General features: G+C 33.4%; 2 protein-coding genes, 2 non-coding genes and 1 pseudogene across 4 annotated transcripts; 2 read left to right on the top strand and 3 right to left on the bottom strand.

Moving 5' to 3' along the window:
• Positions 1-345: 345 nt before the first annotated feature.
• Positions 346-1,141, bottom strand: LOC104761419 (uncharacterized). Its single transcript, XM_010484498.3, has one exon. The coding sequence runs from the start codon at positions 1,033-1,035 to the stop codon at positions 418-420; it is 618 nt and encodes a 205-aa protein (XP_010482800.1). The 5' UTR covers positions 1,036-1,141; the 3' UTR covers positions 346-417.
• A 1,268-nt stretch (positions 1,142-2,409) lies between these two features.
• Positions 2,410-3,092, top strand: LOC104761418 (uncharacterized). The gene has a single exon (XM_010484497.2). The coding sequence runs from the start codon at positions 2,430-2,432 to the stop codon at positions 3,054-3,056; it is 627 nt and encodes a 208-aa protein (XP_010482799.1). The 5' UTR covers positions 2,410-2,429; the 3' UTR covers positions 3,057-3,092.
• Positions 3,093-5,354: 2,262 nt separating this feature from the next.
• On the bottom strand, positions 5,355-5,471 carry LOC147922981 (U5 spliceosomal RNA). Its single transcript, XR_015589809.1, has one exon. It is a non-coding gene; the product is annotated as a U5 spliceosomal RNA (small nuclear RNA).
• Positions 5,472-6,537: 1,066 nt separating this feature from the next.
• On the bottom strand, positions 6,538-6,654 carry LOC147922980 (U5 spliceosomal RNA). The gene has a single exon (XR_015589808.1). It is a non-coding gene; the product is annotated as a U5 spliceosomal RNA (small nuclear RNA).
• A 1,277-nt stretch (positions 6,655-7,931) lies between these two features.
• On the top strand, positions 7,932-9,356 carry LOC109130501 (L-type lectin-domain containing receptor kinase IX.2 pseudogene; annotated as a pseudogene).
• The last annotated feature ends 6,979 nt before the right edge of the window (positions 9,357-16,335 follow it).

Raw genomic sequence — 16,335 nt, 5'->3', positions numbered from 1 at the left:
AAATTTGGTTAGCGCGCGATAAATGTTTAGTTAGTTCAAAAACTGTATAATGATCTCTATAAAGCCAAAAATCCATAAGTGTGAATGTGTTTTAGTTAGAAAACTGTTTTTCGTAGTTGATGAATCTCGTCATCTTCACGTGCTAACTCGACGCGACACAATGGACAATTATCGCCAAACTTAATCCATTTCATAATACACGCATTGTGAAATTCGTGACCACAAAGTAAAGTAGCAACTTTTCGTCCGGTTTTAAACTCCATAAAACAAATTGTACACATGTCATCATTATCACTAGACAAGGTCTTTTGTTTTCTCTTATTTCTTGTGCACTGGTTAGAAATTATGCTGGTCTTTCGTTTACTCTTCTTGTATATCCTCCTGCTCAAGGCGTCGACTCTTAATTTTCTTGCGTGTCTAAAACTCGCTATTCCTCCTCTCGTCATCTTCTTCGAGGGAGGTTCGAATCACCTCTTCGAGTTGAGAGTCATCGATGAATGATTCTTCGATTAGAGAATCATCTAGGAATTCGACTAGATCGTAATCATCGATGGATGATTCGTCGAGTTGAGGGTCATCGATGAATGATTTGTCGAGTTGAGGGTCATCGATGAATGATTCGTCGACTTGAGGGTCATCAAGGACTGGTTCGACTTGAGATTCATCGAGGAGTACTGGTCCTTCAGTACTCGAAGGAGCCGTATGAAGCGTCAACGTCAACGTCAACAAAATTAACAAAGCATATTGTGGACGGTATTCAAACGATGAAGTTACTTTGCATGCACGTAGGGCGAGTTCTTGTATTAACCGGAGAGCGTCTCGTGCATCAACTCCTAAATCTTTTAAGAAGTAATAGAGTTTTTCTTTGTGAGGAGAATCTTCGGCTTCAGTGAATTCATTGGTAGGTAATGAAATTGAGATGTTCGAATCTTGGTCATCTCGTCTGACAAATTTTGTATTCGCTGCGATTGTACCAACATGTTCGGGTCCAGGATTCTTTTCGATTTGGTACTTGAATACTGCAATAGCTTCCATGATGATGTTTAGGCAGACCAAGAGCACAGAGATTTTGTAATGCGTAAGATTTCAATGGGGACATTCTTATATTTATATGAATCGTCTATTGAATTGAGGCGGTGGAATAATTCTAGTATATAATTATAATATGGAAGTTTTATAATTCAAGTTTCTTTTTTATAATTGGTTTCCAATTTATTATTTGATTTACAATATTGTTCTTTCCAATTAAGGATTTTTCTTCTATTCTATTTTTTTTTTGTTGTTGTTTCCGGATTATCCTTTTTGTCTTTGATTAAGAGGAATATTTTACAATCCAACCAAAATATAATAAATTAGGGAAGATATACTTAAATATCACTACTTACTCATATCTTGTTCCCTTTTAGAAAATATCTTTTTTTTTTTTTTTTAATTTCGTATGAACATAATTTGATATAACCCCGACACCTAACATAATGATTAATCTACCATATCTAAATGCACAACATGGCATACTTTGATTTTTTTACTTACGAATTTTATGTATGTCATATTAAGGATAGATAGTAGTATTCTCACAACTATTTTCACAAAAGTTAAAGATGATACAAGTTAGCGATGAAGACGAAAGTAGTAGATATGAACATATAGGATTCGTTCGATGATGATGATGGGTAAGCCGGTGACACAGTTCATCAAATATATTATGGTGCTGGGAGACGAAATTATGATTTTACTGGTGGTCATGACTCATTAATTCATAACTTAATCACAATCCAATTCCGTAATTATCCTTTAAAACTTATATATAATAGAAAATAATGTTTTTTTGATAACTTAGAAGTTCAGACCTAATTGCCCATTGGCTACACCTGGTTTTGTGACATCACCGTTCCACAAGAATATAGAGCACAATCTATTATACATTATCTCATGGAAATATTAGCCTTCGAAATTTCCCATTATCTTCTAGTCTGAAGCTTCTCTTGTTTTCTTTTGAGCAACATAATAAATTTTTGTATGCCATAACTACTACGAGTGGGGAATTCAGAGACAAAGTTCACACTGCAGATTAAACCAAACAGTGTTATGGAAGTCTCAAAATTAAAGACACCAAAAACGCCCAAATATGAATACATCCTTAATGATCTATCTATATAAACATTAATTTAAACATCTTATTTGTTTGATTGGTAAAGCTAAAACTCCCCAACTTAAGTTACTTACTCTGGTCGTAAAGTATAACACTTCATTGTTTTAATTGAAAGGTTGTAACAACAGACGACTTACAAAGTGTAACTCCCCCTATAAACTTATTAATATTCAATGATGTTATGCTATAAGTACTGCCTTTCTTCTGTTACCCCAAAGCCATCTCAAACAACTTGATCTTCTCTATATAGCAAAAGAAAAAAAAAATTGTCACCGTAATGGAAGGTACGAATCAAGCTTCTTTCTCCGTGATTCTAGTCGTGGCTCTGTGTGCCACTACTTTATTGAGGTCGGGCCTAGCCGAGGTGCTCGTGACACCTCGATTTCCTACCATTCCTGGTTTTCCAATTGATCTCACAAAATGTTGGTCATCGCTCTTCAACGTTCAAGGTTGCAATATCGTAATCTTAAAATCTGCTTTAACCGGTAAGTTTGAAAACGTTGGACCAACATGCTGCAAGGCGTTTACGGAAGTAGATGCAAAGTGTTGGCCAAAAATGTTTCCACTGAATACATTATTCCCTCCTCTTCTCAAGGATGTTTGCTCTCGCATCAGCGCAGCTGCGCCAACACATAAGACACCACAATTCCCTGCCATCCCTGGTTCTCCCATCGATCTCACAAAATGTTTGTCATCACTTGTCAACGTTGAGGGTTGCGTAACTGAAATCTACAAATCAGTTTTCACAAGAAAGTTTGGTAATGTTGGACCAATGTGTTGCAAGGCGTTTTCAGATGTGGATTCCAAATGCTGGCCACAAATGTTTCCTCTAAATCCGTTCTTCCCTCCTCTTCTAAAAAATGAATGTTCTCGCATTAATGCAGCCGATCCTACACACAAGTGAAGTAACAGCTATCGGGACCATAATTCACAATATAAGGCTTTAGGCCTTTTATAAGCTTGTAGTTTTTAACTATTCAAGAATTTTCCCAATTCCAAAAAAAATGATGGTTAGTTGCTTTGTTCTAGGTTTTCAATTCGACAATAATATAGAAATTCAAGTCTTATGACTTAATCTCACAGCTTTCATTTATTATTTAAAACTCTTTATGTGTTGAAATCGCAAGTAATGTTTAAGAAAACAGTACGCTTGATTCTACGGATTCTCTTATGTATTCGTGTGTGGTTTTCTTCTTACCCAAGAAAAAAAACTGTCTTTAGAGAAGGCTTCTTTTATGTTTCTTATGCGTGGCAAAATACTTTTCTTAGATGAGAGAGCCTGAATTCTGAAACAACAAGTGCTTGTAACAAACACTTCTGCTATTTTCCAACCATTAGTATAATATTTTTAGCGGGTGGTTAATAGTGTAGTTAAGCGTGCAATATAGAATTTCTGTGGGAACCAAACTTACAAAAAAGTATATATGTAGACCACATCCAAGAGATAATTTTAATTTTTAGATTACATGTGCATTGGGACGGTGTGTGTTTTATTGGGAATGTGGGCAATCTCAAGAGTCATTATCCAGATTTGATGGTTTTTAACTTGGCTTTAAGCGGGATCTAGATATCTTAGGCCAAGACTGAAGCTGGTTGATCAGACCGCATTGTCCTCCGGGAGAATTCATGAGGGCGAGGGCATTATATTATCCAAGATTGATAATGAAGTAGAATTAAAGGAACCAACTATTAGCGCCTAGTGATGGGGTGCAAATGGAATGGTCATCGACAGTTGATGGTTTTCTACCTTTGAGGACAAGGTGGCATTTGATGGCTGGAGTATTATTTCGATTTTGAGGAGAAGACAGAATAACAGGAATAAAAATAAAAATAAAACATAGAAACAGTTGTGAAAATAAAAAAAACTTGAATGATGTTTTTTATTATCAAGATTCAAAACAAAGAAAACAAAAGAAAAAAAATACTAACAAGACCTTTTTTTGCCAGGGAAAGAGGAGAGATAACTGAACAAGGGAGAGGTCAAAAGAAAACAAACAGAGCTTCAAACAATGGTTGATCGCTTATGTCGAAGCATATACATTTTCAATGTTTCTATTAATTGTTTCCTTGACAAGGTATTCCACAAACGGCGACGCTCCTCAAGTGAGGGGACTAAGTCTTCGCCTCTGAACTGCCAAAGGAAAATCAAAAGAGAGTGAGCAAAAGCGCGAGACAAAAGAGGAAAACGAAATTAAGAACCAAAAAAAATAAAAATAAAAAGAGAGAGAAGGATTTACTCACATAGAATCGTGGAGGACGATCACGATCGCGAAACTTAAGGGGAAGAAGCTTTTTACCTCTGGAAGATTTGGCTTCTTCTTCTTCTTCTTCTTCTTCTAATGAATGATATTATAAATAAAAAAAAAAAAAAAAAGAGAGAGACATTAGACTATTAGAGATTGATGATATTGTTGAGTGGTTGCTCTTACAAAAATTATGTGCACAAAAGAAAGAAAAGAAAAAAGTACCTTCGTGCACAAAAGTCAAGTAACCAGACAGATGGATTCCTCTATCGCCAATCACCGTAAATTCCATTGAACCATGTTCAAACTCAAGGCTCAGAGTGCAGATCTCTTTTTCATTAGGGACCAAAGAACACAAATCGACTGGGCTCTTGTCGTCTCCGATTACGTACTAACCCACGGTCTTCTCTTTGCCCAAACCCTCGGCCAGTGTTGCCTGGATGAAGCAGGGGGGGGGGGATACAAAATAGAGATCAACAACAACAGCAACAACTAGGCAACATAAATCAAATTTTCCTAATCCTATCCGGAACTATGCATACCCTAGTGAAGACGAGCTTCCGGTCATCATCATCATGAAGACGAAAACAGAAAGGTTTCCCAGGTTTCAATTCAATATCTGCAACCAAACAGGATTAAAAAAAAATATAATCAAAGATGTAGAGGGCAAAAGAAGAAGATTCAACAGACTGATCAGGATAAACAAAGAAGCCCTAACCCCATGAATACTTAAACACCATTCTTCTTTCTGAGCTCGGATGATGAGGTAGTGAGTCGTCAAGGTTACAAAGAGAGAGACAATAAAAACATAATGACGTAGCCCTAATTCGATGATAGAGACAATAAACATAAACAAAGAGACGCACGGCCCAATAACATTTAACTACAAACCAATGGTTAAAGCTAATAATGATTAAAGCTAATCGTATTTTTAAAACTAAAGATTTGATGGAGGGTTTACTTTTTGTAAACAAACCCTTTCCAAAAATAGGCGTATGCCGCTAAAATGCAGAGAAGACACGGTATTCTTTAGTAAAAGGCGAAAGAATAGTTCACTTTGTCTTCACTGCACGGCTCCGTGAGTATCTTCAACCCAGTTCTTACTTTATTTATACAACAGTTCACTCACTGTTCCTCAGTCTTGCAACCGATGTGGGATGTCGCATTTTCAGTTAATAAAAAACAAGCCATAGATTATACTCTTGCAGTCATCAAATGGTTCTTTAGGGTGCGTATTGCTTGCTGGCATATTCAGTTCTTGAACTTTATTGTTTCCCAAATCTTTCTAGTCTCAACTCCTAAGCTTCTCTTGTTCGCTGTTCCTTGAACCAAAATTTTAGGGAAGCTTTAAAGTTACAAGTCACCAAAAATTCTCTAACATGAACACATCCGTTAAAATGTATGTAAATAAACATTAATTTAAATTACTAATATATTTGAGTTCATTGTTAAAACTTAAACATCCCCAACTTAATGTTATTTCTCTAATCGTAAAATGTAACAGTTCGTTCAATGTTTTTAATTGAAAGGTTGTAACAATTGTAGCAACAGATGACTTATAAACTATAACTCTTCCTATAAACTTGTTATATTCAATAATGCTACGCTATAAAGTATAAACAGTGTCTATCTTCTGATACCCCAAACAAAACCATCTCAAACAATCTTCTCTTCTCTATATAACAAACGCAAGGGAAAAAAAGAAGAGAATATAGTCACCGTAATGGAAGGTACAAATCAAGCTTCTTTCTTCGTGATTCTAGTTGTAGCTCTGTGTGCCACTACTATACTGAGGCCAGGCCAATCCGAAGTGCTCGTGACACCTGGGATTAAAAGGTATGTGTTGAAATCGCAGTAATTTTCAAGCCATCAACATTATGCTTTTGCGAAAATTAGTAGGCTTGATTCTTCGGATTCTCTACTATTCAATTCGTGGGTAGTTTTCTTCTTACCCAAGAAAACGAAAATGTCTTAGTTGAATCCATGATCGACTTTTTTAAGGCTTCTTTTATGTTTCGTATAAGTAGCAGAAGACTATATCAGATGAGAGTCTGAAACAACAAGTGCATATTGACAAATACCTCTGCTTTTTTCCTACCACTACTGTGTAAAATTTAAAACTAAAGAATTGATGGAGGGTTTACTTTTTGCAAATAAACCCTTTCCAAAAATAGGCGTATGCCGCTAAAATGCAGAGAAGACACGGTATTCTTTAGTAAAAGGCGAAAGAATAGTTCGCTTTGTCTTCACTGCACGGCTCCGTGAATCTATACAACCAGCTCTTCGGTGACTATTTATACTCCACTTCACTTACTGTTCCTGAGTCTTGCAACCGATGTGGGATGTCACAGTTAAGTTAAGAACAGACTTCTTAGGCTTATTTAGCAGATATGGGCCATAACTTGTTTATTTTTAAGCCCGTCATAATTTCATTGCTTTCCCATCATAATTTTATTGCTCATATAAGTCATACGAGAGAGCAACTAAACCGGAGATTCGATTGATCTAAGTCTTCAACGGAATGGTTATCTGGTTCAACTCCCGATTTATAAATATTCGTCTCGGTGCGAATCGTTTCCTCTGTGTCATCTTACTAGATTGAGCCGATTGATCACTTGTTGTCAATGGAAACTACAGATTCAGTCATGGAATTGGGAGCTTCAAGCTTGAAAAGCCCCTTTCTTTACACAAACCCAGGTGCTTAAAATCCCTAATTTCATACCCTTCTGAGTTCTTTATCAGTGACTCGTTCGTTAACTCATTATGCTTTTGTGAAACATAATGAGTGTTGTCAATGGAGCAATGGTCAAGTAACAAGACGTGCGAAATGTAAGTTGATATCTTCCTACATTGACCTTTTCTTTAGTTTAATATTAATCTCTGTGGTTTATGATTGCCAAGTTTAAGAGCATTGAAATGTCTTTCACTGTACAGAACAGAGCACAAAACGACGCTGTTTTGTCAACAGGCTCAGATTGTGTCAAGTCCATCAAGCTCAAAGCCTGCGAACAAGATACAAAGAAGAAGCCCACGACTCTGCAACGGTCACCTGCAACAGACAACAAGGCGTTAGCAAAGGAAACCGTACAAAGTACGACAGTGACTCTACACAATCGATTCAAGATGTTGGGACCAGTTGATGAAGAAGAAGCCACGTAATCTCTCACAAAGAACTCTCTAGAATCTAGGTTTAGTCTTATGTGACTATATAAGTGAGCCACTTGCAATGTAATATCTTTAAGGATTGGAATAACAAAGAAACAATCTTTCACCACTCTTATTTTCTTTCATTCACTTGTTATTAAATTTGATTTATACCGCAAAAGGTCACATTTTTTATTTAAAGATTGTTTTATAAGATTCATTTGACTCACAGATTAAAATGAAATTTATTGATAGCAGACTGTTGTTGTCTTATAATATAATGATGTTCCGTTGAATAGACCTTTAAATTTATCATCTTTACCAATATTTATGAGTTCTTGAACTTCTATGCATTTGATCTTAGCCATCTTTTGGTTCATCTTCTTCAATCAATGGCCAACTCGATCCTGTTTCTTTCCTTGTTCCTTGTACTCCCTTGCTTTGTTGATTCAGTTTACTTTAACTTTACTCGCTTTCGACCAGGGAATGTTATTTATCACGGGGATGCAAAGCCCGATGGAGCGGTGGACTTGACCAACCCTGACTATACAGCTCGCGTTGGTTGGGTTACTTATACTGAGAAAGTGCCTATATGGAGTCCTAGAACTAGTACCAGTTTTGCTTTCAGAATTGGTACCCGTGGCCTAAAATATTCGAATTTTGGTCATGGATTCTGTTCCTTTCCTGCTCCTGTTGGAATCCAACTTCTTGTGAACTCAGCTGGTGGTTTCTTGGGTCTTTTTAAGCAAGTTACAATCGGGTTCTCAGCCTCTACTGGAGTGGTCGTAGAGGAACATAGACTTTTATCATGGGAGTTCAACTCAGGTAGTATGGATAGTGTGAACGTCTCTATCAGGAGAGGACTGGTAGTTGCTAATCTCTTTGGTCACAATCGTGGTGGTTTGTTTACAGAAGCGAAGAAGAAAGAAAGCAAAAGAGATAATGGACTTGATAACAATGAACGAAGACCTCATACGGGAAGCAGGACCAAGGAGGTTTGCTTATAAAGATCTTGTTTCAGCAACTAACAGATTCTCATCGCAAAGAAGGCTTGGTCAAGGAGGCTTTGGAGCAGTTTATAGATATGCTTGTTGCGGTAAAGAAACTATCTGCTCGTTCCAAGCAGGGAACGAAAGAGTTTGTAACCGAAGTTAAGATCATCAGCAAATTGAGACATCGAAACCTGGTGCAACTCATTGATTGGTGCAATGAAAAAGATGAGTATTTGTTGATATATGAGTTCATGCCAAACGGTAGCCTCGACACTCATCTCTTTGGGAAAAGACCACATCTCCCCTGGGACATAAGGTACAAGATAACCCTCGGTCTAGCTTCTGCGCTTCTTTATCTTCACGAAGAGTGGGATCGGTGTGTATTGCACAGGGACATCAAGGCAAGTAATATCATGTTGGACACTAATTACAATGTAAAGTTAGGTGACTTTGGACTGGCTCGATTGATGGACCATGAGCTTGGTTCTCATACGTCTGTATGGAAGACAACAACTTACGTCAGCTATGGACGAGAAACTGTATGGAAGACAACAACTTACGTCAGCTATGGACGAGAAACTAGGTGAAGATTTCAGTAGGGAACAAGCTGAGTGTCTTGTTGTTGTGGGGTTATGGTGTAGTCACCCGGATAGAAACTCGAGGCCCTCTATAAGACAAGCAATCCAAGTCCTGAACTTGGAATCAACTTGGCCTGAGCTTCCGCAGAAGATGCCAGTCCTTATGTATTACATCTCACCTCCTTCTCTTACACTTAGCTCGAGTACGGTCTCATTAAGGGTCTCAAGCTGTGAAGTTGGTCGCTAGATAAAGATGAGAAACAAACAAAATGTTGCGCCAAAATCTACCCTTGCAATTGTGATAATGATGTACATTCCCATGAATCGATAATCCGACAGCTAGTATAATTTTTGCTGCAATGAAGGTATATCTTCGTCGCGTATAGTACCGCGATAACGACATCACGATCTTGTGTTAAGCGGTAATGACCTGACTACGGGAATAACATTGTGAAAATGACTTAATTAGTTGATATAATCCTAATTCCTAAATCATTGTGTCTTTCTTGTCTTAAACATGTTACAAACCGTATAAGAGTTTGACGGATGTGTTAAGAGATTGGCCGAAATTGATAGCGGCATCAGGATTCGGGAGAATTCTTGTCATTTTTATCTGTTAGACATATGATTTCCTCCGTTTTTACAATCTTCATATATACCGTCATATTTATGAACTGTGTTCTTGTTCTTAACATATCTTTTTCTTTCTTTTTTTTTTTCTTTATGGCAAATTTCTTAACATATCTATCTATCTATATATAGATTTTTCAAGTACAATTTCTAAAAAACCTTAGAGTTCAGAAATAATTACAATCCAATGCCATTGCCCATTGGTATCTAACATTTAGTTTTTAAAAATTTAAAATTTTTAATATTATTAGTTACCAAAATTTCAAAATCAATATATAATATATAAGATACTAAAAGATAAGAAAATCGTGCACCTAATTTCATATATCATTTTCCATATATAGTTTCGATTTTCCTAATATATCTCTAAACGAAAACGTTTTATATAATAAATTACATCACACTGTCATTGGAAATAAGACAAAATAATAGATTCTTATTAAGGGTAAAAACGTCAATTATTTATAGTTTAATCGGATAAACGCGTGGGTTATCGGATCGGATCAGAAATTTTTTAATTTTAAATTATTTCTTTTGTCTCCTTAAAAACAATTAAGTTCCACTATTGTTGTAAAATGTTACGTTGGCCAGATGGTTAGAGAGGCTTTTTCTGTACCTGTGCGGTATCATTTTCGAACTGCAAGGACCACCAATAACTTTTATTTTCGTTTCCTTTTTTTTTTTGTTTTCTATATAACTTCAGTCCCATAAATATAGCATTTAATACACGTAAATAAAACTACTTTATACCAATTTAAAACAGGAAATGATCTTTATAAATCTATTTACATTAGGAAAATCATTGAGTACTAGATTTTAACTCGCGGTACACCACAGGACAAATATTTATTTTTAGGAATTCACATTTTTTTGAATTTATTTAATAATTATATTGTATAATACCATTTTATTAAATTAGTTTGATTATGCATGTTCTATATTGGTGTTGTTAAAAAAGTAATAAAATAAAAAGTTTATCTGTATTGAAATATGAGACTAATGATATTTTATTTTTTAATAATATCAGTTTGAACCCGTCTTGTCTTAGAACCCGTCCCATAGAGAAAGATTGTTGACTTGATGTTTTGTCCGATAGATCTTGTGATTTACAATGTAGTTGTTTCTTGTATGCTCTAAGGTAAATTTTGAACATGTTTTCAAATAAACTTGTGAAACATGCTTGAGGAGATGGATGTTATAAATCAGTGATAGACAATATTCAGTCAAGGGCGAAATTATGGCACCCAATGAATTGATCAAACACCTTTAGATGGATTTTAGGAGGATGCAATGAGTGTTATAAACTCAAATGTGAAAACTGTAATCTTTGTTAAGTATTGATAACCTTAATTTGTGATATGAGGCTATTAGCATAGTATTGTCCTCTCTATGAGATATAACTTTTTCTGTATGGATTTGAATTCACCCAAACATTAATGGGCACTATTGGGCTATCAAGCTGTGAAAGACTGTATTATTAAGGAGTTGTATTTACAAATTTGCTTAAAATTTTGGTCCTCGTTAACTAATTAATTTTGATAATATATATACCCAAACATTAGTGGGGATGTTTGATATATTTATTAACTTAATCCCCTATATTCAAATCATTTGCTAATCATGTTAATTATCAAAATTAATTAGTTAAATTATCACATTCGACATAAAAAGAGGATGATAACATTCTAAAAAGAAAGAGAGCAAAATATTTGCCCGAGTAAAAATACTTTCGCATCATCACAGATACATAGTCGATCTTATTATTCTCAAAACGGTTTTAATATGTTCAGATCCAAAGGTTCACAAGCTGCTGAGCTCGAAGCGTGACGATGAAACGATTCCCATGATTCAAGCGTGACGATTAAACCACTGCCTGCTAATTCTTCCTCTCAACAAGATCAGCAGCCTGGTGATACTGCCAAAGTGAAAGCTAGTTCTAGTATTAGCTCATGTTCAACTAAACGGAAGTTGATTAGACCGTTGCTGGGGAAAGAAAGTTTAAATTTAGCTAGCAGGAAAGAAACCGTTGGTGGCCAAGGTGCTGAAGCAGAGAACATCAATGGCAGTACCATCGACAAGAATTGTCCGGAAAGTTCTCTAGCTCTGGTACCAGAGAATGGAGGTGAAAACATAGAACCAACAAAAGTGAGCTCTAGTCTTAACGCCCAGTCGTCTTCTCATGCCGGCACAGAGACATTAGATGAAACCAAGGATGAGTCACAGTCTGAACAGAAAAAAGTTGATGAAACAAAAGATGAGTCACAGTACGAACAGAAAACGATGACGGTGATGAGGGGTGGAGAAATGGTTCAGGTAAAGTTACCTGCAACTCTTGAAATATTAATTTCCTTTAGTTTTCAGGTAAGTCTATATGAGTCCTAACTTTTTCCTTTTTAATTTTTTGTTCAGGTGAGTTACAAGGTCTACATTCCTTACCAGGTCTGTTTTGTACGCCGTCAGCGATTCTCCGCCTTTCAACATAACATTTAATTCCAACGGCGGTGGATATAAAACCGGTCATGTTCCTGTCGGTTATGGAAGAGACTGAGGATCGTTGTCACCGGAAAACTGAGAATTTGCGAAGTGGTTTAATCGTCACGCTTGAATCATGGGAATCGTTTCATCGTCACGCTTCGAGCTCAGCAGCTTGTGAACCTTTGGATCTGAACATATTAAAACCGTTTTGAGAATAATAAGATCGACTATGTATCTGTGATGATGCTAACTTGCGATTATGGGTCAAGTATTTATAGGCAATTAATTAGGTTTATTTTTTCACCTTAACACACAACAAATTCAATTGGTTACCGAGTAATTTGAGATTAAATATTCGCATAGTATCTAGTTTTTGAGGAATATGCCAAGTTTATGTGATGATATTTTCTTAGCCATTAATTTGTTTCCTGCATTCGAATTTGTTAATAGAGATTTGAGGAGAAAATATATTTTGGAATTTAATGCGGGAGTAATTAGGGACATACAAAATCGAATGTAGCTGATTTATAGGCTTCTCGTAACTTTATATTTTGAAATCAATTATTGTAAAGATATTTTGTAGAGATTCTTGGAAGAATGATTTTAGGAATTTTTAGTTTTTATTGTAGAAAAACGATTGAAACAAAGATTATCTCTACTAATTTTATTTAAAATAATAATTAATGTCAATGGCAGTTTTGTAAATAGGTGGTAACTTCAGGATTTATGGGCTTCTCGTAACTTTATATTTTGAAATCAATTATTGTAAAGATATTGTAGAGATTCTTGGAAGAATGATTTTAGGAATTTTTAGTTTTTATTGTAGAAAAACAATTGAAACAAAGATTATCTCTACTAATTTTATTAAAAATAATAATTAATGTCAATGGCAGTCTTGTAAATAGGTGGCAACTTCAGGATTTATTTGCTAAATGTACTTGGAAAATGTATATATAGATAGATAGATTAAGATGGATTGACCATTAAATCTATGATATCGGATCCTAACAATTAAGATGGATTGATTTTTTTTTTTGTTTAAATCTGAAACAAAATTATTTTTCTTGATGATGAAGCTAAAATTAAGGAAAGTTAATGTAGAGAATTTATATACAAACAAAAATTGTGTAGTGATTTGGGGATTTGAAAATCATCTATACTAATGTTTTTGCAGCAGTTTTTACTTAAAAATATTTTTTTGAAAGTTTTGACATTTAATGCATTGACTTTAATATTAGTTACCAAAACTTCAAAATTAATTATAGATAAGATTTAAAAAAATAAGGAATTCTTTCTACCTCATTCAAACCTAAATATATGATTCTCTTTCATTTTTATTTGAATTTGTATTTAAATTATCTTGAATTATTCTATAATACATTTAGTTAATAAAAATTGTGATTTTTTCTTGCATATAATGTAATACAAAATTTTAAAAACGGAAATATATTACTCAATACATGAATAAAAAATACGGGTACAATATCCTACATCATCTAAAAAAATTGGGAAATGATTTAGAGTCATACTATAAAAAAGACCAAAATGATTATGAATACAAATGAGTAGAAAGCTTGATTTATCAGACATTCAAACTTTAAAAACTTTTCTTTGGTTTATTTCGGTTCTTTATTCTTAAGATTTTTAAAAAATTAAATATGAAAAATATTTAAAACTTTTAAAAATTTAAATATGATAAATATTATAAGGTAGGTACACAATAAATATTAAAAATTAAGATGATATAGTGTGAGTTAAAATATCTCGGGACGAGGTTATATAGCGGGACGGATTTTATCGATATTTATATAAATTAAAAATATCATTCATTCGATGTTATACGGGTAAAACATCATTTCATTATTTTGTTAACACTGTCGGTATCGGAGAATAGACATATCTTTTAAATTGATTAAATAAATATTATGTAAAAGATAAATTATATTGCGGTATTATATGGTTTATTTAACAATTATTATATAATTATAACATATTTAACCAAGAAATATAACTTATAATTTAAATATTTTGTTATAAATAATTTTGCTCTGCAGTGTACCGTACACCCTATTCTAGTTAGTTAGTTATTTTATAAGTCAATCTTAAAATTTTTTTATCTCAAACATAGAGGGACGCGGATCAAGAATAGAGTGATGCATATCCTACTTTCCTTATTTTTAGTATCCGATTACCAATCTATTAATTACAATATTTATTATTTGAATCAATCTTTATTACTAATTTCACTCCTATTATATACTAATTTGTTACTTAACAATATTATTGCTATATTTAATGATACTGTTTACCAAATATATCTCTATCAGAAATATTGTTTCCAAATATATTCTATTAGTTTTTTTGTTAAGATTGTGATCTAAAATATTTTAGCAATAAATTACAATTTAAGTCAAAAATCAAATTACTCAGCCCCGAAATTTATGATCCTGCAACTCTATAAACCCATTTTCGTCTGCAAACGATTCATCTCTCACTTTCAGTCTGTTTTTTTTTATGTTTGTTTACTTTTTGTTTTCTGTAAGCTAATCATAACTAACATGCATTGTGTTTTTGTGTAGGATAAAATAAAGCATGAGCCGAATACTGAAATCAAAAGCACCGAGTGAGTTTTCATTTGATCTTGTCTTCGAATATTTTTATTTTATTTTATTGTTCATTTGATCTAGATTTTTGATTAAATAATTGTTGTTGTGAAACATTTCTGTACTTTTGTTTGGCAGCTTAATTATAAAAGTCATTCATACTAATTAGTTCATTTCTCAATTTTTTCAAGTACTCTTTTTGTTTTATATTTTACTATGGGTAGAATTTTTTTTTTTGGAACCATAACTAATTTGTTAATTTTTTGGTCGTAAAGACCAGCTAATTTTTTGACCCGTTGGATCCTGGTCAAATAAACTTGTGAATCTTTGTTTACAAAAAAATGAAATTAAATCAAAAACTTGATATGTAGCTAATATTTATGAAAGTCGTTTTTAAATGTTTTCATTACTAATCAGATTATTAATATTGATATTGTAATATGGCTATTGATATTGTATATGGCTATATGCAAACTTATTTTAAGTTTGGTAGTATATTATTTGATATTTCTAAAAGGAACATCTAATTTAATTAATATCTATAGGAAAGGAAACATTTAATTCAAAAAAGAAATATATTATTTAAACTATATTGGATAAATGAGGAAGAGAATTTTGGATTATGTGGAACGGGTTTTTTTGTGGGTTAATATAATTTAATCTATTGCAGGGCAGACCTAACAGACGGATTTAACCTGCTTGATAACTATCTAGGTCATCCGGACTAAATGGGTATTTTCTTTCAATCAAAAAGTTAATGATACAGCTAATTGTTTAATAGGTTAAACCAGTTATGTCCTGAGAGCCTGAGACAATTTATTGTTTCAAGTAAATTGGCAAAACGAGAAATTACGGATTATTTAGTACCTAATAGGCTAATACTGTAAGAAATTAAAATTTTCCTATAAGCCTATAGTAATAATTAAGAAAGAGATAACATTACTGTATGTATGTGTTAAACATATTATTATTTGTGAATGTTTTATTACTTTGAAGGATTTAATTATGTACTTGAATTTGCAAATAGTTTGATGATAGTAATGTTTTTTATTGCGGGCAAAAACAAGTAATGTTAATTTTTTACCGTCGAGTCTTTAAAATTTTCAAAGATATACGGTTGTGAAATCAGTGGATAATCAATGTTAAATTATGTATCCACTAATATTACAAACTGTGGAATTTACTACATATTCTTCATTTGTGTAATAAGTATTTTTGTAATATTTAAGTCTAATGTATCAATGTATGTAGAGATTTGGTTATAGATGGAATATAATCTTTTAACAAATTAAAGGTTGTTTTTATCTTTTACTTATGAATTTAGAGTTTTGGTAGGTTTAATTGAACATGTTGTGGACATTTGCATGATGTGATAGATTCTAGAGTGTACTTTAACTATTCTTAAGATTTGATCTTGCATTATGTGGGTTAGTAATACCGTAAAACCTTCAGCCGTTAATAAATTAATACTTTGATAAATCATTATAATGTTTTGTGTTCATATCTTATTATATAAAG

The sequence above is a fragment of the Camelina sativa genome, chromosome 18 (assembly GCF_030686135.1).
Source record: "Camelina sativa cultivar CO46 ecotype springtype chromosome 18, ASM3068613v1".
Lineage (NCBI taxonomy): Eukaryota > Viridiplantae > Streptophyta > Magnoliopsida > Brassicales > Brassicaceae > Camelina > Camelina sativa.
This window is presented reverse-complemented; position numbering and strand designations above follow the sequence as displayed.

What these genes read in the sequence shown, in the direction of transcription:
- LOC104761419 (XM_010484498.3), bottom strand. Translation starts at nt 1,035, where the DNA reads ATGGAAGCTATTGCAGTATTCAAGTACCAAATCGAAAAGAATCCTGGA.
- LOC104761418 (XM_010484497.2), top strand. Translation starts at nt 2,430, where the DNA reads ATGGAAGGTACGAATCAAGCTTCTTTCTCCGTGATTCTAGTCGTGGCT.